The sequence below is a fragment of the Dermacentor albipictus genome, chromosome 6, assembly GCF_038994185.2.
Source record: "Dermacentor albipictus isolate Rhodes 1998 colony chromosome 6, USDA_Dalb.pri_finalv2, whole genome shotgun sequence".
NCBI classification, from domain to species: domain Eukaryota; kingdom Metazoa; phylum Arthropoda; class Arachnida; order Ixodida; family Ixodidae; genus Dermacentor; species Dermacentor albipictus.
Genome location: NC_091826.1, coordinates 7,993,143 through 8,016,140, shown reverse-complemented (window position 1 = coordinate 8,016,140; position 22,998 = coordinate 7,993,143). Strand labels below are relative to the sequence as shown.

Genomic DNA, 22,998 nt, shown 5'->3' with positions numbered 1-22,998 from the left:
TGGCCCGACACGTGACCTCGCATTGAGATCATGGAGCAAGAATCGCGATTTGCTGAGTCGTTTGGTTCCTAGTAGCTGTGCCATCAAAACTGAGGGCTGGGCGAGTTGGTGTTGTTCCATCTTAACGAAAAAGTCGCGCACTTTTTTGTTAAGATAGGTACGCCAGTAGTTTTTATTCCGTGCGCGCTTGTTCGGCTGCCCTGTTGTGGCTCTGCCTGCAGAGCGGAAACACTGAAATCAACCGCGCACTTTGGCTTCAAATGCGTTGCGCGATGCTCCCTTTTAACTTCTTCCTTCCTCTCAGCCAGCCACAAAGCCAGTGAGCGGCCCTTCGTGCTTCTGTCTCGTCGCGCCGGCCAGCGCGAGACTAGCCAACGGCTGCGGTTGCCTTAGCAGCCGTCTAGATTACACTCGCGAACATCTAGCGAACCACGTTTCCGCGGTTCCGCTCGTAGCAGGCGACGAGCTCGCTTTCCAGATTATTGACAACCTGTGTGGCGACAACAAAATTTCTAGTAACGCTCATCGGGGATGACGTCAACGAAGCGCCGGCCAATGGCGTTCGTGAGAGCGAACGGGTTCCAAAGCGAACCGTTACAGAATACGGCCCCTGGCTGCTTGGCGGCCTGTATATAAAGCCCAGAATGAAGAAGGTCACTCGGACTGATTTTTGCGTGCAAGCAGGAGCGCGGCAGAAATTAGACCTCGTTTTGGGGTTACATCTGCGCGGACGTATTTCGAAACCGTGCTGACGTCCCCGAATGCGCGCGGAATGAGTCTAATGAGAAATAAAACGCCACGAGCATGGCCACCCTATCGCCTTACACTCCAGGAGGGCTTTCGCCAGGGCGCATAAAGACGCAGTCTGGGTGCCCACATTCTTTATTGCCTTCTTTGTTTTACTCCACCATTTGTCAACGCACACAGTTTTGCAGGGTGCTGGTTCTTTTTGGATTTGCAAAAGCCAGTACAGCAACACAACCGGCTCGAGTGACTCTTGGGCTGGCGAGCCTGGCAGTGGATCATCGAGACGACCGTCGTTGTTTCGAAGGAAAGCGGCCATAGAGATTTTTAAAGCTTGACCTGGAGGGAAATGTGGCGCTATAGTTTCTATGTGGGTAGAGACGGTTCGGCTGACGGATTGGCGCGCGACGCGACTACGACGGCGTAGATGCCGCCTTCTGGCAATGAAGCCGCAGCAGCACGTCGCTAGAAATTGCTCTGTGCTGTACTTTTCCAACAAGAAAATTATTCACTAAAAGCATGCATGCGTGCTGTGAAGCGCCGCGAAGTATCTATGCTGACGTTTATTTCTTGTAAAGTCTCCTCGGACAGCAATAGTCGGTACCGTGATTTCACAACTATGTGACAGTATTGCGTCAGGGGGCGCACAATATAATTTTATGACAGCGGCTTGATTCCTTCAGACTATAAAAAGAACCCTGATAAGTGAAGTGAAAAGAAACTAGGACTGGCACCCGTAGAACAGCGCGAGCCAACCGATACCAATCCGATAGCCAGCATTGCTACACACACGGTGGTTGAAAAGCTGCAGCGTCACGCTTCCCTCTAGCAAGTTTGCACGAAGCTCTATGGCGGCATCGGTGGCGAAGGGCTTCACAGGGAGGAGGGTAAGCGAGCGGGTATGGCACATTTATTTCTACAGGTAAACATCTGAAGAACTTGCTTGTCGCCCACAGGACGGGGTCACCGGGACGCGGTGGTACCCACATGTGTGTAACGACCGTCCACCATTTATTAGCACTTATATATCACACCCACTGAGAACGGAGCCCTGGACTCCACATACTGACGCAGAGAACATTCAGCCTGAGCTCAGCACGCAACGAGGGGGATGGCCACAGGGCGCGCGCCCACATCGAGGCGCCGGCCGACGTCTGGAAGTTCGCTCGCGGCATTTCTCTGTCGGCACCGGTCCGCGCATTATGAGGGATGCGCAGTGTGAACGGCAAATTTCTGTGAAACTACGCGTGGACCGCCGCGATAGCAAAGTGGCTGCTAAGCCACCCTGGCAGCCGAACACGAGGTCTCGGGCTTGACTCCCGCCGTCTGTGTTGCAACAGGGACAGAACGCGCAAGCGTTCCTGTGTACTGATGTAACAGCGCGCGTTAATGAACCACTCAATGTCGAAGCTAATCACCGTCAACTACACAGGGTCCCTCTTAAAGGATGTGCATCCTTTGGGCAACCAATCTCGAACACTTGCCGCAATGTGCTCATTATTCTGGACACAAAAATAATAATAATAAAATAAAATGCGGGTAGATGGAACTCATGCTGGAAGAACGACAACGGTGCCGCAGCCAGTAATCCCACGAGTCGTCTTCATCGAAGACAAAGCGCAAAGGGCTCGAGACTACCTGTCGAAATGTTGACTGTGGACCGCATCTTTTGGCATATTCGCAATTCGAGATGTCGCTCGATGTCGCTTGGGAATACTGAACGTAGTGCAGGCGCGGTTCCCCGCCGTCTGGTCAGCGTGCTGTGGCCATCCTTTCTCTCGCGCGGCTTCGCAGACAGCACCCGTGGGCAGGACTCGGAGCTGTCCGAATTGCAAGCACCGCTGCCTGCGTCGAGGCGCGCGCGTCGCTGTGCCCTGACGGAAGGCGCACCGTGGCCGAGGCACTGTGGCATAGACCTTGTTTATAGGCATACCTGCCGAGTGCGTTTGCGCACCCGAGAACCTCGCACGACGAGTGTTTTAGCGGCATACCGTGTTTCGTAATTCCCCTTAGGGTTTTCTTTTTTCCTTCTTTTTGCATGTAGTTCTCGTTTGCGTGTTGTGTGCAGTGAGCCCCTATCACACGTTTATTATTTTTCGTATCTTTCTTGATTTCATTCCTTTCTGGACAATGGCGGAAAATAGGCCTAGCTAAGAGTTAGACATTATTTCAAGATGTAATATAAGGTGCGGTGATGTTGAAATTAACGGAAGGATGGGGGCAAACGTCAAATAAAATGAAAAATAACGAAACAAAGGCGTTAGCAAGGCAACTGCGTTTAATCGAGTAAACTCCCCAATTGGGCAGATCAAGCATCCCTACGACAGCGCCTGAGAGTTGATGCTCCCAAGAATAACGGGGATAATGTCTTCCCTTTCTTCAACCCTCAAAGGCGGACGGGCGTTGTGTCCCTCATGCATGGCTCCGCTTGCCTGTCAGTTGTCTCCTCCGATTCATATATACTCTATGTCATCCCTTTCGTGTTCGCAAGCAATAATAACGATGACAATGGCACCTCCCTAATTACAGATCTCTGTATATAGGGAGATGCCACTAGTTAATGAGAGATGCTTTTATACGGCTCTCGTTCTACAGCTCATGCTGTCGGCAGCTAACCGTGTCAGAGCAACGCCTTCCGCCCCTGTGTTGAATGTAACGTGCAGCTGCGTGCGCCAAGCAAGTGTTGTCTTCAGTCTTGCAGGAATGCAATTTCACACAAAATTTTCCTCATTTCGGCGGACCGCTTGCCAGCGAATGACGGAACGAATGCTAGTCCTACACTAAAAGTGGTGCTGGAAACTCTCCCATTTCTTACTCGAGAGATCCCCTCTACATCAGCGAAGTGGATTTCAACGTGTAGTACCTTAACTCTGCGCTGAAGTATGGTGAATGCATTTCATCGGACAGTATGTGCACTTTCGAAAATACCGAGGCGGTCCATTAACTCCCACAAAATGAGCTGCTCGCACCCAGTGTTTCGTATGGGGTCGAAACTGAACAGGCGTAACGATGACCGTACGTAACAGAAAGTAAAAGCGTCGCAAGTAATCGGGCCTAACAAAGCTGGAGCAGGTGCAGCTTGAATGCATCGCGAACATGGCTATCACCAAGATGATGCGAGCTAGTTCATGGCTAATAGCACGAGTGGAACAGACGAACGAAAAGGCGCCCCATCTCGATGCCTCCTCTTTAGCTGGCGTGTTCCGTGCGCGCCGTTCTTCACGAACGAAGAGAGCGACCGCCTATGCGACTCCGCCGTTGGCCACGATGCGCCTATATATTGTCGGTCAGCCGCGTCTTTTAATAACAACGACGTTAACAAAGAACTGCATCACCATCACGTTTTTCTCGCCACATAAGGGCAATGCAGGGGAACCTCGGTGATATGCGCGAGCCCCCCACGAGAACCACGCGTGACGTTGTAGGTGTAGGTTCGGGATTTTCGCGGTAGAGCTCGTATGAGGACGCCAAGCGCCAGCAGAGCTCTCGACTCGCCGTTACAGAACATGTGCGGAATCTTCGCCACATAATGTGCACCTATTCATTTTTTTTTTTCTGAGGCCAAAGTTGCATATCTGTGAACGTCTTCCGAAGCCTGTTGCTGGTACGACTAAAAGGGGCCACCTTATCAAACCAAAAGCGTTGTTCAATGGCCGAAACGTAACCACACTGAAGGTGGCGCTTACCACGTAGTTCTTTTCTGTGCGGCTGTTTCATAACACGCTATTGTTTCTTTAAATGTACCTCAACTTGGGCAGCAGCAAGTTCTTTTTCTGATCAAGGCATCAAGGCCATGCGAGACTGCTATGGCCATGCGAGACTGCTATGGACTGATATTAGCGTGCTCCAGCTCGCACCTTGACACAAGAATAAAATTTTCTGCCTTCATCACTTCGACAGTCTGCTTGTATTTGTGCTGTCGCGCATCTTGACGGAACTAAGAAATGTCGCTTTCGGAAACTGGTCGCCTATCTTTACCTTTATGAGTGCTCACCGACTCACGCGGCGTAACCCTCCTCCCCCCTCCCTCCGCAAAAAATTCTGTCTACGACACTTCTCCCAGAGTTTTTCCTTCCCACCAACAAGAATCTCATTCTCTCTCTCTCTCCCAGAGTTTGAACATTTATGGGTGTCGTTCTTCTCGAAACAGCGAAAAACGTTGTGAATATTTCGTGCATAGACTCAAGTGTACACCTGTGTCGCGCCGCTGGGTGACCGTGTTATCGCGCTCGTTGTCAACTCTGATTTCGTGCTTTCCATAGCGTGTCTGTGATGCTCCCCGGACACGGAAAGACGGATTGCCTTCCCGACTCTGAAGGACGCATGCTTTGCAACTATACACCGCAACTGTTCTAAGGTTTGTGCGTCCCAGGCGCTTAATCGGCGTCGTCATTGATCGACAGTGTCCATTATCCCTCAATTGCCAACTAAGGCAGACATGCATCACTATAGCTCTCCACGCTTTCCCCCTGATAAGCCTTGAGCTTCCCGTGAAGGGTCTGTGTAGAAAGCTACAGGGGCTCCTAAGCGCGAAGAAGCCGTTCACATCAGATATGACTCAAACACGCGAGGGCACCTACGTAAAGCCGTTTGCATGAAAGAGCACATCTGGCGGCTATTTTGCGAACAACAGCTGCACTGGGCGGTTACGTTACGTAAAATGTAAGAGCACTCTTCACGACGTCAAAGAAGATGCAGTGTATCCGGCCATAGGCGTAGGCCCATCAGTCCTTGTACAGTCGACTTCCGTTAATTCGACCTTGGCAAATTCGTATTCTCGCTCGATTCGAACGCACAGGGAAGTCCCGGCGGGAAGCCATACACTGCTACGGAAGGAAACGTTTAGTTCGAACGCGAAAGGATGCCGCTTCGGCTATATCGAGCCGACAAACCGCCACCGGCGCCCTCTCATGCGTGCCGCGTTCACTAAAAGCTGGAAAACAAGAACTTCAGCAGACGACATTACTGCTTCCCTAGGCGGCGACGGTGACGGCAGTAACCTGTCCTGCAGTGATGACGACTTGCGCTGCGCCCTGGGCGATATCTCTTTTGGGGTCTTTGTCAGCTCCGACTGCTGCGTTGAGTAATGCGCACCACTTACCGACGACGACGGGCTTAAAAAAAAAAACGAAAAAGAAAGAAAGAAAAAAGAAAAGAAAAAATGGCTGTGGCTTAGGTAAGGTTAAGCCCAGGATGCGAAGCATACTAGCCTTTATTTTAGTTGTTGAACCACTGTTTAGCCTGGTGAACTGCTGTTGCTTGGCTATATTTGGTTCGGCTAGACGAAGAAACAACTCATGCATTACTGCTTCGCCTTCAAGAGTGGAACGCGACAGCGTTCCCGTCGACCCGCCAAGGGGTGTAAGACAATGGGCTACAGGGCAGCGACTACGCGCCCCGCATTGGACGCGGTGAGCGTCGAGCAAAGCAGCGTTCGGCGCGGCAACGAAATGTGCGCCTGAGCAAGAGACGCACGCCTTAGAAACAGCTCGTTTCTAAGGCAACACCGCATTCACTAGAGGCGCTTTTGTACCGCTTTGAAGCATCGTACTCGTGGCTCAGTGGTAGCGTCTCCGTCCCACACTCCGGAGACCCTGGTTCGATTCCCACCCAGCCCGTCTTGCAAGAGTTGAGCCAAAGCCACTTCTCCTCTGTCGTGACGTCACGGTGTCACGTGGTTTCATGGCGACACCGCCGCGCCTGAGGAGCTGGGTTGAGCTCTCGTAATATGCTTCGCATAAAAGAAATTTGAGGATACCTAAGCACTCCTTAGGAGTTGTGAACACGAAAGCATTAATGTCCGATTGAACGCCGCTGAGCGGCTTGCGGTCCTTCGAGTTATGGACTCCCCGCGGCCAAGCGACGCGTTGAGACGCTTGGCGCGTTTTCATTCGGCCTCACCGAGGCGCAGCTAGAACTCGGGCGAGAGCTTGCGCGGAAAAGAAACGCGCGGATAACGCAGGCCTGCGAGAGCGAGTGCGACGTGCCGTCGCGGTGATGCCCTCTCCCATCACGCAACACCTGGCGCGCTATGGCTGCAGCGCGTGTGCCGTTTCGCCCGCTCTGCTCCATCGGGGCGCGCTCGTGTCGTGGCGTCGCAGCCAATAGAAATCTATTTGCCGTTTCACTGCTGCAGATGACAGACGTTGGCTTTTATGCGAAGCATACTAGCCGCACAACCACGCTCTTCCTTGCTGCGCCGCGCGCGGCCGCGTAGCTACCATATGACGTCACAACAGCTGCAAAAGCGGAGGCTCAACTCGTGCGCTCGCTTGCGGCCGCGTAGCTACATAGCCGGGTCTCAGCTCGTGCGCTCGCCTGCATGAGTTGTTTCTTCGTCTAGCCGAACCAAATATAGCCAAGCAACAGCAGTTCACCAGGCTAAACAGTGGTTCAACAACTAAAATAAAGGCTAGTATGCTTCGCATCCTGGGCTTAACCTTAGCTAAGCCACAGCCATCTTTTTTTACTCAGTGAGTCATTTGACGCTTTGGTATTAAAAAAAATTGAATTAGTTCATTTTGCCGCCGTTTGTTAATTCGACCGACCCTTGGGGTCCCACAAAGGTTTAATTAACGGAAGTAGACTGTGTAAATCAGATTGCTCGCGCGTTTCCATGGCCTGACCTTCCAGTGTGACATCATCTTCCTAAAATACAAGTGTTCATTCGCTCAACCAACGTAACCAAACATACGTGGTTAAGTTACGCAGTTTCCAAGGGCCTTCTGACCGGATGTGCTCTTCCAAGGCCTTCTAGGCGTGCCTGTAGCTGATTGTCGGAAACAAATTCAGATAGTGCTACTGTTTGGGCTTGCTGGGTTCATCATTCGCGTTACGGCGGCTAACGTAAGGCCGCAGAAGAAAGCACCACACATCAGTAAAACGAAGGCTTGCCGAATGGAGGACGGATCCGTTGGTTAAACGCAACTATAGACTTCGTGTCATGACGCTGACATAGCGCTCGCACAAATCTTCTGACAATAACACTGCCACTTTCCAGTATTGGAGCCAGGCAGTGTCACACCGGACACTCCCCACGCCCCTCATTTTGCCTTACCCTCTCCGTCCCCGGTGATATTGGTGCCTCCCCCCGGGAAAAATTTCTGGCTGCGCCACTGTCACTTTCACCCTGGCGGTGTGCGAAACCTAAGGTAACCAAGGTTTCCGCGGCATGCGCCCGCCTTCCCTTATTATGTCTGCTCGTGTTCGGTCGCATTCGGTAGGTGCGCAATCGGTGGCACGTTGCGTACGATATCTTATTCATTCTATTTTTTTTTTCAAAAATCGGAAGGCGGTGTTGAAGAAAGGCTCTCGTAAGACACAAAAGGTATCGTCGATTCGTGATTTTCCCCACTAGGCTCAACGGCGAGGGAATGCTTTTTGCCCGGCCTAAGCGCGATGTTTCCCACGACAGTGAGGCGAGTCTGGGCTCTCGGAGGGACCTCGGTGCGTGACGGGCTAGCGCGTCTCTTTTTGCTCGCCGTCGCCCCGTGGGGACTCGGCGTCATCATCGAGGTTGCCCTGCAGCATTTTCTAGTACACGATGAGCTACGGCTAAGCGGGTTGCGCCCCCTGTGCCTGCTTGCTTGCTGGAGATGTGCGCCGTCTGCTGCTGCTGCTGCTGCTGCTGCTGCTGCTGCTGCTGCTGCTGCTGCTGCGGCGGCGGCGGCGAGGGGGACGCGTTGTGTCGTCTGTATCCACCCTACATGTCTCCGAAAACACCGGCGAAGGTCTTGCGCAGGTTCCTCATGGTGTCGTCCGGGTCCTCGCCCTTCTCGCTCGTCTGGCTCTCCCGCCGTGGCCGCGTGTTGGCGGCCCGCGGTTCCCTGCGAGTGAGGGCATTTTCCATATTATTATTATTATTATTATTATTATTATTATTATTATTATTATTATTATTATTATTATTATTATTATTATTGCAACGCCTGCATTGTACGGACTATAGAAGCTGATCTGAGGTTGTCCTAGAACCGTGTTCTGAATCTCATACCTGCAGAGACAATTCCTTGAGGAGCGCGGACCGATTGGATGGAAGATCAATAGATAATAAGTCGCTTCAATTGTGTCGAAAGGCGCATATGCGCTGGCTGTTTACGGTAGCGAATCAGCGATGCGTTCTGTGACCTCCGGGACCTTTATGAACTGACTGCGATCTCGAGCGCCGCTATAAATGTAAAGTTATTGGTAGGTGAACTTACCGCAGTTGCGCAGGATATAAGTCAGCAAGAAATATTCTAGGGCCGTTTTGCTTCCTTGTAACAACCGCGTTTGACGAAACTCATCCTAATCAGACCTTTTCTCGGTTATGAAGCGTGACATGTACCGTTGCAAGATATCCTCTGATACTCAACTTTAAGCATGCAAAAGAAAGAGGTGGCGACGATGAGTACGGCAAGAAGTGCGCTGTCAGTGTGCTTACACTTCTTGTCGTAGGTTGACCTCGACCCATCTTCTGCAGCACCGAAATTAATGACACGCACACGCGCCCGTAGCAAAGAGTTCAATTCAGAAAGAGAGCCCGGGACTGCATGTGGAGTCCCTGTCACCGTAGTGTGCTAAACATAGTCATGCAAACTAGCGGTGGCAATGACCGACAGCACTATAACTTATGAATAAACTAGAACAAAACAATAGAACAGAATGCACAATAAAGCGACGTAGAATAAGTGAGCTGTCGGTGAGTATATAACTTATCTCTCCACGTGTGGGGACCAGCATATAATCGTAGCTAATGCGGTACTGTACAGAACCAGAAAGAACCGGCACTGTCGTCGCGCATGGTATACTGAGACTCGGACTATAGGAGCTATATGTATGTGCTCACTGTGTGGCGGCTGCTGCTGCTGCTGCTGCAGGGGGCACCGCGGCGGGTACTGCTGCGGCGGGTACGGGTACGGGCGCAGCGCCGCCGCCCATCTGCTGGGGCGGCGGCCGGCAGTACTGCTGCATCCGCTGGAGCACCAAGTCAGCGATGAAGCGCCGGTCTTCCTCCTGGCTCTCGCCCAGTAGCTGCATGGCCGAGTCGTTGGCCTGCAGACGCACGAGTCCCTTGAGCACGGACCAATTGGACTACCATGACGTCACTGGACAAAAGGTGACGAACACGGCTGACGCGACTCGGGCAAGGCTGTAGAATTCGTTTCGATGAGTGGACTTATGTTTGCTTCTACCAAGTATGACAAGGCCGCATAATTGACAAATGTTGATGCCTCGAAGCAACGTGGGCTCTGCGACAGCTAGACGGAGCGGTTGAGGGCTCCGACATAATTCTGTTCGCCTGCGGTTCCCCAACGTACACCCAAAACTCACGTACCGAGCTACGGGTGCGCGTTACAGAATCCCAGGTGGTCCACTGCGGTACCCCGCAGTGACGTCTCTCACAATAGTCTGAGCCTTCCTTTGGAACGTAATATCCATGTACGTTTACGATCGCACAGCAAAGGCGTTCGCGCTCAGCTAAGAGGTCACGAGAGAAAGTACGCGCCTCGGTGATGAACTCCCTGCCGTCCTTGGCCTGTATGACCTCGACGGCGCAGATGTCGAGGCCGCCGAACAGCTCGGACACCGTGTCCACCCACAGCCGGTGCCGGTCGGCAAGGGGAACCTGCTCGAGCATGGCCGATCCCACGTTGGCCTTCCAGTGTCCGCTGATGCTCTTGCGCACAAAGCACTTGTAGGCGGAGCCGATCTTCTGGATGTGCAGGTCGCACTTGGCCTCGACGAACGGTTCGACGACGCAGTAGTCGCCCGCGAGCGCCACCAGGCCGGCCACGTCCTGCAGCTCCTGCTGGCTCTGGACGCGCACCTTGCCCAGTCCGCCGTGCGCGTGGCCCACCTTCACCACGCAGGGAAACTTGGACGCCGCCAGCTGCAGCGGGGGGGAGGGACGCGGCAAGTGTGGCCATCGATCGTCAGAGGGTCTCAACAACATGGATCGCAATGGCGAATGAACCAGATCTACTCGGGCGTCGCAACAATGCTCTCTGGGTTGCCGCGAGCTCACGCGAGCACCTGCTCAGGAGGCCCACGAATAGCGGCAGCATGTGCGCTTTGTGTATACCCACTCCTAAGAAGACGTGTTCTCGCGCCCTGATGGTATACCGTCGGCACCATATAGTAGCAGGCACCGCGTACGAAGATGACACCTGCTGACGCCGTGACCAGCCACTATAGTAACTACCTGGTTTCGCGCGATTCACTCTTCGAAAAATAAAACACTGAAAGAAAACTACAGCGACCATTGTGCCGGCGTCGACACATATGCGCCACCGAACGACTGTCGGCGAAACATTTAGCACACTTGGCGCACGGTCGAACTGGAGCACGCACGCGCGTGCGCCTAACCAGGTCCGCCGTGTCTGTTCAAGCGGGTTAAGCCATGGGTTAACCGCACGGGGCACTAGGCGCCGCTACCTGCTGCAATGACGCTCGCACTTTCGCATATATTCAGGTGTGTGTCCGCACTAGTGGGTCTCCGCTAAGCTGAACATACATTTGCACGCAGACGAATGAATTCGTATAGGTACAGTGGGAGGCAATGTGACATCGCGCTAAAGGGCGTTAATTACCGAATGCGCGTCTATATATATAGTATCCGCAGCAGTCACGCTGAATGTGGCGCGCAATTCGAACGAGTGCTCCACGGCCGGCATCGCGCTTTATCATAACGGCGTACTGCTACAGCTGCGTTTAAGCCAGCGTTGTACACAGACATCTCTGACTGGATGTACTGTCCGGACGCGCAGCTTTGCTCGCTGTGCACCGAACCCCGGGTGCTAATAAGCGCTACCGTGGAAGACCTCTGCCAAACGCAGTTCACTGACCGCCAGGAGAAGAAGGCATTGAAAAAGACCGCTTATACTATATGTCGTAGTAAAAGCAGGCACCAAACTTGCTCCAGAGATCTGATCGATTTCTTGACCGGAGTGCTCGAAAGGATGTGCGCGCACGCTTCATTACCAGTTCACTGCTACGGTATAGAATACCAAACAACCTTCTCCGTCCAGCCACCGCACCCTCATTGGCTGCCGTAAATGGAAACTTGTGTGCAGTCAGATTTGTTGCGCCCCGCGATGCTCGCCGGCACCCGCTCGTATTTCTAGGCGCCTAGAACGAAATAAACGTCATCGCGATTGCGACCAAACTGAACGGAACTGTCCGATTTGACGTTAACTCGATCTCTCAGAGCTCTGTATACGGTGGATAACGGGTAAATGTGTGCTTCTTTTACACGTCTTCGCGCAATATGCCGCATGGGGAAACCTTTATTGAAACTTGTTAGGATCCGCTGGAAAGTTGTTGGATGCCGTTGTTACAGTAAGTCGACCGCGGCATTACACGGCTTTTACGAAGGTGTGTTTTGGATCACCGCGAGGTGCCGTCGGAATCGATTTGAAGATGGCTCTGATTTAAAGTGGAACCCGCGAATCAACAAAGAGCGAGAAGCACGTGTTCGTTAAAGCGGGAAAGCATACGCGGTACATCCTTGCACATGTGGACGAACCTTATTTCGCTCGTTGAGCCCTGTGGCGAATCGAACGTCTGCCCCCGATTCTTGAGCATCGTTTCAACGAGTGAACGTAAACTTGATCCTTAAGTGTAGTTGTCGTTTTGTGCGCGAGAAATGTCTGGTGTGTGAACGCGTCTGTCGTTTTCTTTGCTCATAAGAGCAGCGCCCGCGTGCCACACTCGCGCTCGGCGCCACGGCGGGCCTGCGGCTTGCGAGGCAGCGTGTGCGCGGTTTTCAAACGCCACAACACACGATCGAAGGCGACGATGCATGCTCTCGCGCTTAGGCTACGTTAAGCAGAAGGAAAGCGCGTACGCAACTGCGCGTGAATAGGTTTTACCGGTCCACACAGCGATGCGGCGTAGCTTGAAAGGGAACCGCACAGGGAGTGTTCGGCGTCTATTCAGGCCATTTGATTCGATATTCGCGGGTTTTGTAAACGACGGTGTCATGGCAGGACTGCACTGCACTCCTCATGCACTGTCGTTTGTTCTTTCTTATTGCCCTCTCTCTCTCTCTCTCTCGCTTTTAACGTGATAGCGTCAAATGGCCCATTGAGCGAAAAAGCCGGCGTCGGCGTCTGTAGCAGCGAAACTTCTCGTTGGCTGCGACGCTGGCTCGGGCCTCGACGGAGCAGGACGTGCGAAAGGGTGTGCTTTCTGTCGCGGTATTGCGTGAGGGGAGAGGGCATCGCCGCGACGCCACGTCACCGTCGTTCTCGGAAGTGTGCGTTGTCCGCGCGTTCCTCGTCCGCGCGAGCTCTCGCCCGAGTTCTAACTGCGCCTCGGTGAGGCCGAATCAAAACGCGCCAAGCATCACAACGCGCTCGCTTGCCCGCGAGGACTTCATAACTCAAGGACCGCTCAGCGGGGTTCAATTGGACATTAATGCTTTCGCATTCACAACTCATAAGTGCTTAGGTGTACTCGGATTTTTGAAAGATGCATGGTGCATTTCGTGTACGGAGTGGACATAATTAAATTTTACGATTTTATTTTTAGAAATCGTCTGCTGCAGATCACATAATTCTAGTCCTTGAATTTGATTGTTGTTCCACTTTCTTTAACAAAACGTTCTTTTATGCATTGAAGCACAATAGTAACTGGAAAGCCAATGTATTTCGTCCCACACTCTGAGAAATAATATCTCGAAACTGGCGTCATCCTCGAGATTCACTTCAAGTGGATGCGTCTCGCAAACTCACGAGCTACAATTCGTACATTCGAATATGTGCCGTAATTAACTAAGAAGTTAAGTACTGAATTTTGTTAATTATTTGAATATGTGCTTTGATTTCTCGTGCTAGTAATGTCCGCCTCTATGAATAATCCATATCAAGAACAAGAATTATGCTATCTGCCAGAGGCGTTTTCTAAAAATTCTGTAAAACTTAAAGATGATCACCCTCTATAGCAGTAGCACATAAACAATTGCCGGAAGACGTATCTGACAACAATATGCGCTCATTGCAACGTGTTGCAATAATGCCATCAAGTGTAATGCGCTCCAAGAGTTCTCAATTGCATGACATATACCTGTTTCTTGAAGGAAAACGAAAACTACATTTGCGATGAATATGCCCGTACCTCTACTGCAACATCTAAGGGAACAGGCTGTCGTCGCTGCAACCTAGAATTATCTGTGCTTTGGCTAAATGTCGTAAAATGACACCGTCGATCACCAGTGCGAGCTGTCCATCCTGCGTCCCGGTATACATCTACGCTATGCGAAAACTATCATTATCACATCGAGAACACTGCACTGAAAAGGTGTTAGATGGCGACGACAGGCGCAAGGTGGCGTTGATTATGATGATAAACTATACATTACCTATACGTATAGTATATATGTATACTTCAGAAAGAAATGTAGAACGATGCGCCACCCGTACTATGCTTTCTCAGTCACGCACCAAGCGGTGTAATTAAACAGCAGACATCTTATTTTACGGAAACTGTTCTGGCTGGAATCCGACAAAATATTTAACATCGTGATCGCTGAATGAAGCTTCGCTGCGGATGGCATGAAGAGCTCTACAGAACAACACTGTCAATTGCGATAGAATTTCACGCGTGTAGTTAATGAAACGTGACACTCCTACAGAGTGCGTGCATTAAAAAGCACCTTCAGCTCCACTTTTCAACCATTCTAAGTTTATAAATACCTTTAATTTACAGTGGCTCTTTCAAAGTTTAAAGTATCCGGAAGATCCCTTCTAGACGATGGGACTATACCTGTTCCTATAACCTCTGGGACATCAAAAGCGCACCAGGAGTGCACTCTTATAAGGACAGAGAGTGCTGGTGTCTTCTTTTGCGCGATCATCTACTTGTCTCATATGCTCAACTCCATTTGCAAGTGTTTTCGTACTCCATAATAGAACGCATTCACATCAATTACGGTGAACGAACTCTATCGGGGAGTACGGGAACATTCAAAAGGGAGTCCGGTAAGGGAGAACTTATTCCCATCAAAGCGTCCCTTCCCGTTGAGGTCGCGCGCGCGCGTTGACCCTCGTAGACGAGCGCGGCCAAGGCTGCAACAGCGCGGTCATGCGAAACAGGCCGCACCATGTCGGCGTGGTTGGGGAAGAAGCTCTGCTCCACGAGGGGAAACTGTTCGCGGCCCAGGCGCCGCTGGGCGCCCTGCAGCTGGGCGAACACCCACGGCTTGTCCTGGAAGTTGTACAGGCTGTGCAGCGAGTTGACCGCCGGCACGCCCCCGAGCCGCAGGCCCAGCAGGAAGGGCCGGTTGTCGCGGCTGCCGTCGCGCACGTGCTGCCGCACCAGCACCATGTCCGGCCGGAACGAGCGGACCACCTGCACCGCCGCGCGTTAGTTTCGAAAGGGGAACGACGGCGACAGTTTATAGACGCGACAGGCCACTCTTTTGCAGGATTCGCCGTTTGTCCCTTATTTACCTCCGCCTTCGAGAGTTTCTCTATCTTTGGAAAGGCGTCAGTCTACTCACACTCCTAGCCTGCACGTTCTTCTCGTGCACGTATGCGTAGAACGTGGCGCAACGATACGGGTGCTCACCTTGGTTCCCTGCCTCATGGCCGCCATGCTGACGGTGGCGCCCGCCTCTGAACTGGCCCATATGCTGAGGTCCTTGAATTCGGCTTGCTCGACGCGCACGTCCCACTCGCCGTGCACCTTGCGGCCGCGGAAGTGCTTGGCCCAGTCGGTGTGCGCGTCGTCCACCACGAGCAACGTGAGCTGCCGCTCCTTGCCGGGTCCGACGACCGTGCTTCCGCCCGATCCACCTGTACGACGAGAAGAGCCACTGCTGCTCTTGCCAGACTCTGCACGGGCACGGCTAGCACAGTAAACGCATCCCTGATCGGAGATCTACGAGAAATGTCGAAAACTGAGTCAAGCGCAAGGACAAGCAGCAATTCCCGCGAGTGGGGCTGCCCGGGTGCACGCGACTGACACGCACCTCCGCCCACCACACGGCCGGTCAGCGAGGCGCCGCGCGACAGCAACGAGCTGACCCCGCTGCGCGCCGGCGAGCTGGGCGCGCTCGTGGCCGAGCTCGGGCGCAGGTTGAGGGAGAGGTCGGTGTCCCCGGGCTGTGCGGTGCCCGCATTCCCGGCGCCGGCCGCGGTGGCGGAGGCGCCCCCCGCTGCCCCGGCGGCGGGCGCATCGCCGGCGGCCCCGGGCTGGTCGTCGAGCTCCCCGGAGAGGTCGCCCGACGAGAAGCGCCGCCGGAGGTAGTTTGTGGTGCTGGTGAAGCCCTGCTTGAAGCTGGAGAAGGAAATCTTGGCTGCGGCGGCCGACGACGACGAGAACGGATTGGTCGCCGGGTACTGGCCCGCTGGCGCCGCCGTGGTGGCGGTGCTCGGCTGCTGGGCGGACGAGGCCGCCGCCCGCTCCTCCTCCTCCTCCCCCGACTGCATGTGGAGGGGGGGGGGGATGTATCGTTAACACGGTGGAGCACGCGCTCTCTGCAGCGCAACAATGTGCGGGTCCCGAAGCCGAGGACCGACACCGCATGCGCGTGAGAAGACGGACGTGAGAGCGGGAAAAGGGAAGAGGACAACAAGTGGCTTCTACGGGAAAGAAACGGCACTAAAGATGGGACACAGGAAGGTGACGGACGGGGCAGCGGCAGATGAAGTACGAAAGAACACTACGCCATAAAACAGACAAAAGGGGTAATCTCGAATTGAGACTGCAACGGGAGCTCTTTTGCAAGACATACGTATGACAGCCTAAAGGGTGAACGAGCTATCAAAAACTTCGGTAGTATAACTAATGAAAAGGAAACTGACCTGAAACATTGAGGTATACTAACAACGTGCACTAATAAAATGTGCGTAATAAGTACAAGGCGCATCCGCACATGGTCAAGGGAGACGGGACCTACGCGCCCCGATTGTGACGTCATCTGTGGGTCACGCCGGTGCTCCTGTTGCAAACATTGCATTCCAAGAATAACGAAGGAAGGAGAGGCCAAGCGTGACCGGCGCTTTGTTCCTTATGTGCGTGGCGTCACGGCTCAGAGAGGACCCTCGTCTGTTCAGGCGCTGTCATTTACTGCAACCTGGCTGGGATTGAAGGGCCCCTCACCAGGCTCTATTGCAAATTTGAGTTGGACACTGGGAGTGGTAGGACGCCGTCTAGGAAATGCCTAACAGCAAGAATTTTTGACATTGGTTCATTATTAGAGGAGGTAGGCGAAGTCGAAATGTCGCATTACCACGCTGCCAGTAGATGAGATTCGCTGCCAAAGTAGACAGTCTCCTTCAGCCTCGAATAGCGCCTCCAGGCCTTTTCTTCCCTGCGTTCCCCGATGGAGCAGCAGATCGACCGCGTCACGTTTGCACGTGTGACATTCACTCTGACCGTGGAAGCAGGGCTCCTTCGAGAGGAAAGGCGCGCCGGGTTCTGTTTCAAATTTTAGCTCTTTTCGCGCCACTTGATGCTTTACGGGCACGATTGCCACCGCGCTAACCACGCGGGGCGCTTGTCTGTTTGCGATGCCCAAACATGGTAAGCGGTCCTAAAAGTCAAAGTAGCAATAATGTTTTTGACGCAATAGTTCTACGGAAACCCGCAAGGTGGAGAAAAGTAATTAATAAAGGGAAAATCAGACATCCATTCCAGCGTAACAATTGCTACAAAAGAATCCCATACGGGTTCCTCGAAAGAAAAGCCTCGCAGTTGAAGAAAAATTCGTCCTGGTCCGGGACCACCGCCTTTCCGGGGCAGCCGCTCTACCATCTGAGCTAACCAGGCAGCTAGCAGATGGCGGGGCGAAGTCGAATTTGTCAACAACTCGAAGCAAATTCCACTTCGCCCTGCCATTTGCTAGCCGCCTGGTTAGCTCAGATGGTTGAGCGGCTGCCCCGGAAAGGCGGTGGTCCCGGGTTAGAGTCCCGGACCAGGACGAATTTTTCTTCAACTGCGAGGCTTTTCTTTCGAGGAACCCGTATGGGTTTCATTTGTAGGAATTGCTACGAACGGGTGGAGGTCTGAGTTTCCCTTTATTAGTAATAAAGCTTTTGAACGTATACAGCCAGCCCCCCCCCCCCCCCCCCATAAAAAGAAATAAAATAAGAGAAGGTGTCAACGTATGCCAAAGACAACAACTAACGTCGCCATGCTGATACCTGTGCACACCAGAAGTATCCCTATGTTGTATAGCAACATCGAATGCGGATATGAGACAAGCTTTCGCATAGAGACTTATTGGAAACACGGATGTTACTCACACATACGGCGCCGTATACCTCGAAAGCACAGCTATTGCACCAGGAAAAACGGATGGATGATAATTGGAGTAACTTTTGCGGTGCCAGCGCTATGCCAAAATCGCAAGCTCCCCACAACCAGCATATATATATATATATATATATATATATATATATATATATATATATATATATATATATATATATATATATATATATTCACCCGCGCGCGATAGGCTGTACTTTCAGCGAACACCTCAAATGTTGCTTGTAAAATGTTACATTCCATAGGGTTTGAGTCGCTTCTGTTTTCTGATCTCACCATCGACGTTTCGTGAAAAACTGCATTTGTCGAATTCAAGCGGTAGTGAACCGTCGTTTATCGGGAACGTTCCCAAAGGTTGCCTCGGTTGAGTCGCTTCTCACTTTCGCATTGAACGCAGACCTCATATACATGGAGAAACTATTCGTGCAGTCCCGATCAGCTGCTATGGAAATTTACGATGCCACGAAGGGCTGTATCGTGCGAGGATGTCAAACTGACGGCGCTAAAGACGTCTTTCGATATACCGTCCACTATGGCTTTCGCCCACAACGTATACACGAGTGGGCCTGCTATATCCCAGAAGCGCAGCCCACCAATGTCTAGTTGGCTTACCGTACACACTCTCTCTCTTTACGAAAGAAGATGACGTACTCGAGGGAGTCCAACGTGGGTTCAAGGGGCCTCTCACCACAGAACCTCACCGAAGTTCCTGCACGGTGCGAAGGTGCACTTTGCAGGTTGCAATAGGGAGTTTTGGAAGTAGCGCACACAAGCGTCTTTGCGTACCCAAAGACACCCTGCTTGCGTTCTTTCACATTCTGGGTTCTTTTGTACGCTCGGCGGTTTGCGTCTTCTAACTCATGAGTGCGCGGTACCTAAAACGCCTTAACGTTTCTGTCTACTGTGCCTTGAAACAGGTGCACCTCGAACATGCAAGAAAAAGAAACCAGTCCCCAAATAGTCCGTGAACGGGTCAAGGGATGTATCGAAATGACCGGTTTAAACACTTTGCACGAGAACGGTCGGACCTCAGGTCTGGTATATGCGCGTCCGTTTCTGGAGAGCTATTGCGAGCATGGTTCACGCACCTCTGGCGTCTCTCCGATGTCACGTCTACAATCAAATTTACTACCAGTCCGTATCGAAGGGAACGTGGAGAAAAGTGTCGATGCACGGGTCACGTGGGTTTTGAGTTTCATGGTCCACTTCTGGGAACGTATCACAGACGTCGAACTGAGGAAAACTCTTGGGTGAATGTGGAGGCTCGGGGAAGTTGGAACTTAGTGTATATATAGCGACGGAAGGGAGTAGCGCGCAAGACGAGGACGCAAGAAAAGGAAACACAAATACGCAGATTTGTTGCTATGGTATTTATGTCAACTTAATTGTACAAGCCGCGATATGCACTGACCCAAGAGTTGTAACCAAGACGCATGTATGGCGACATCTTGAACACGAACATCATGTGCTTCACCTATGGAGCGACGCTAACTTGCGTACTCGTTTACAGCCTGGGGAGGGGGGAAATGCATATATGAGTGTGAAGGTTTTCAAATCTGCGTAACGATGACCGCCAGAAAAGTCGGTAAAGTTGCGGAGTTCGAACGCTAAATTGAGACAGTGTCACAGTGATAACCTCTTCCTCCACCCGCGAACACACGCTGAACAGTAGAAGAGCTCAGAAAGCGTTATTCATCGGTCCAACCCAATTTTGTGATTTGTTTGAGCGCGAAGTAGTTCCGAGTATTTCCAACAAGGACTGTACACAGCGCCGATGAAGAATAAACGGCGAGTATCTCTGGTCCACTTGGAGACGCCTTTATCCAGTCTGCAGTCAGAAACGCACGTTTGGTTGGCCAGTGCCTATGACGCAGCCCGCAATCGTCGTGTTCCGTCGACGCGGCGCTGCGTTAGTGAAAATGCAATTCGGGTCTACCATAGACATTACATGTGTAGTCGACTAAACGAGCACTTCTTGCCGGCGAAGAAAAGAATAACTGCTCCACATCAACTAGCGGAGTTCACCACGAGCCCCTGCAACAGCAATATTACCAGAAAAAAAAAAAAATGTTAGAGTTCCCGCTGAGCTCATTTACGGGGCACAAAGACTATCGAGTTCGGAACCGACGAAGCGTGGTCGCGTTCACCCATTCCTAGCTCGTATATAAGAGCGGCACGGCAGCGCTACCGTCGCCGCGGGCGCAGTATCGAGCCAAGGGCAACGACCGACCCACTGCGGCGAACGGGTCAGCGGGGAGCACGGTCGCCGAGGCCTCACTTTGCCGTGCAGGAAAAGAGGCAGAAAAAGGGGAGAGGCGGGGGGCATTAGAGAAACCCATTTACTTCTTCCGGACAACGACGGAGTAAATATCGTCCCACTGTGCGCGAATAGTGTTGATATCGGTCGACCGCAAGGCGCGCTAATGGCCCCACACTGCGGCACCACACCGCGTCGTTTCGCAATCCTACCAATCTGCAGTGCGCAGGAAAACCTCGTTACAATGAAAGAGCGTGTACCGAAGCGATTAACGTACACGCCGCGAAGAATGAGTCGTATATATATACACTCGTCGAATAGAGCTCGGAAGCATGTATACGAATAGATTCTGTATAACGAAATTAAGTCTGTAACGAAACGGTCGCAGCCCAATTGCGATTTCATCGCAACGACACGTTTCTGCGTACAAATCTGAACACAACCGTCCTCTTAGTATAGCATAGGTCTGGACGTGCAAACATATCCATGTGGATATGTTTTGGAATGATAGCCATATCATTCCCGCTAGCTCCCGGATACTAATATGTATCGCCTCGTACATGATGGTGTCGATTTGCCGAACTCAGTTTTTCTATAGTAATGTGTAAATAAATAAATAGAAGCAACAATGGCAGACAAGCATCCGACACTTCTCGTTGGATTTTTTAGGGATTATCAAAACCAAGCACCTGTCCGTATTTCGCTCCTCTTTAGAGCTAATTATATGTTGGTGCTATTTATTAACGCCTTGAGCATATTTGTTACAAGCCATGGGCCCTGAATTACGGCGCTACATGAATCTAATCAGCAAGCCGTATTTTTCGAACGCATATATTTTGCCATTCTTTTTACGAGTGTACGAAGTTCGCAGACTCCATAGTGAAGCAAGGCCCCAAATCGAGAACACTGCAATTACTCATAAGCCACTGCGACTATAGAATACAATAAAAAAAAAATCCTTGACATTGCCCCGAGGGCCAGTTGAAGAGTTTGACGTAGGGTGCTCGGCCGGTGCCCCTCCACTTCCAAACTTTCCCGCCCAGGTGACGGTGGGCAAGGGATGAGTTACCGTGGCATGCTAAATGCTGAGCGAGCAATATGTTGAGCCTTCGGTATTCCGTAGTTCTGGCAACAAAATGGGATCAGCTTTTAGTCCCACCTGAAAGATGATGACAACTCTGCGCGAACAAGACACGAGCGGCCGTAGGGACTATTAATCACGTTTCCCAATTCAACAAGTTTTGTCGGGGTACGGGGTGATCCGCGTTCGGGCTGCTGTCGCCGTATTCCGCAAATAATACCTCTGGATTGCCTATATAGCCTTACAAACGACGCAACTGTGGTTGCTACTCGTTGCAGGCTTCCTTATAAATTAGGTTCTACCGGTCCCATTCTTTCGCTCAATGCACCGCTGGATGGAGATGATAACCCATGTCTCGGTGCTCGCAGATCGTGAAGCATTGCGGAAGTCGTACCCGAACGAATGGAATTAGCCGTGGTCAACGGGAGCACCGCAGCGCGAGCTAGGCTTTGTCTCCGGCCCAGCCCTAGATTAGCTCGCGCGCGAGGGGTGCTTCGCTGCGCCCAGCTGTCGGATCCAGCAGCTCACACTCTGCAGCCAGGGCATGGCGGCCAGTGCCGCTCCCTTCGAGGAAACCTCGTGGCCGCCGGGCCAATCGATAGCCGCAGCGCGACTCCTCCTCCTATGCAACCTCCTCAATCGATGGCTGCCGCGGGCTGCCCGGCCCCCTTCCCGTGTCACCGGGCCTTTCCCGGCTTACGGACACTACCACCGGCACCAGTTTCTTCATCCGAGCGCGTGCGCGGTCGAGTCATCTCACCTTTTAGCGCTGCGGGTGAGTGGCCGTCGTCCTGCGGCGAGGACCGCTTAGGGCGACGGAAGGTGAACTAACACCACGAGACTAAGCACGACCCACCGGCGGCAGGCTTAAACCGAGACTGCGCCGCACGCTCCTCACAACCTCCTCAAGGGCCGCCGTCTGCTCCTCGACTCCGGCGCGCCGCGCCGGCCGCCAACGAGGGCGCCACGGTGCCATTGACGTCGCTGCTCCCGCGGTGGTCTCGCGCCACGAGACTTCGACTGCAGCGCCGCTGTGTGGCCGCAAAACCTGTGTTGGTGCTTCTATTCTTAAATGTTCTTAAGAAGGTGCTGGTGCCTGTAGCAGCTGCGACATGCATTTTTTTCTCTCTCGCGTTCAATTTGAAAACCAATGGTTGCTACCAATGTTGCAACCAAAAAGCAATAACGAAAAATCACTCTGAAAGTTCACACTTACGAAAGTCCCTCATTAGCGTGAGCAAACACTTAACTCATCTACATGAAAACAGGTTGCACACTATATTGTCTCTCTGACACGTCGGCATAAACACAATACAGCAACTTCTCACATAAAATAAATTTTCTGTGATAAGTTGTCTCAAGCATCTCTGTATTCACATAATAAGCATACTTTTTCACAGATTTTGCAGAGGAGGTCTGTAGGTGTATGCAAAGCAGAAATCATGAGCTAGTGGAACAAACCATTCAACAAATTGAATTGCACTTTATTGGACGTTTATTGTAAAAATCATGGTTTGTTCTTGGAACCCAGCTTCAAAGCTAGTGATCACCTATGACTGCCCCTGCCTCCCAAATGAATACCGTGGCTTTGGCACCTACAGCATGCCTCAACGAAGCAACAGCAGAAACAAGGTATGTCTAGGCAAATCCATGAGCTGTC

At 52.1% G+C, this 22,998-nt stretch overlaps 2 protein-coding genes across 3 annotated transcripts; both read right to left on the bottom strand.

Annotated features, from left to right (window-relative positions):
- Window positions 1–1,632: 1,632 nt before the first annotated feature.
- On the bottom strand, window positions 1,633–22,603 carry LOC135896466 (synapsin-like). Of its 2 annotated transcripts, none has more exons than XM_065424864.2 (6): window positions 22,099–22,603; window positions 15,295–15,521; window positions 14,827–15,075; window positions 10,232–10,615; window positions 9,572–9,777; window positions 1,633–8,570 (listed from the first exon to the last, which is right to left on the bottom strand). In XM_065424864.2, exons 2-6 carry the CDS (start codon window positions 15,319–15,321, stop codon window positions 8,447–8,449), a joined length of 990 nt encoding a protein of 329 aa, XP_065280936.1. In that variant the 5' UTR covers window positions 15,322–15,521; window positions 22,099–22,603; the 3' UTR covers window positions 1,633–8,446. The 2 variants fall into 2 exon arrangements, with proteins under 2 accessions (XP_065280936.1, XP_065280935.1); XM_065424863.2 differs by lacking the exon at window positions 22,099–22,603 and adding an exon at window positions 15,698–16,147.
- On the bottom strand, window positions 15,575–16,157 carry LOC135896453 (uncharacterized). The gene is made up of 2 exons (XM_065424832.1): window positions 15,698–16,157; window positions 15,575–15,606 (listed from the first exon to the last, which is right to left on the bottom strand). The coding sequence occupies exons 1-2, from the start codon at window positions 16,155–16,157 to the stop codon at window positions 15,575–15,577; spliced, it is 492 nt and encodes a 163-aa protein (XP_065280904.1).
- Window positions 22,604–22,998: the final 395 nt, after the last annotated feature.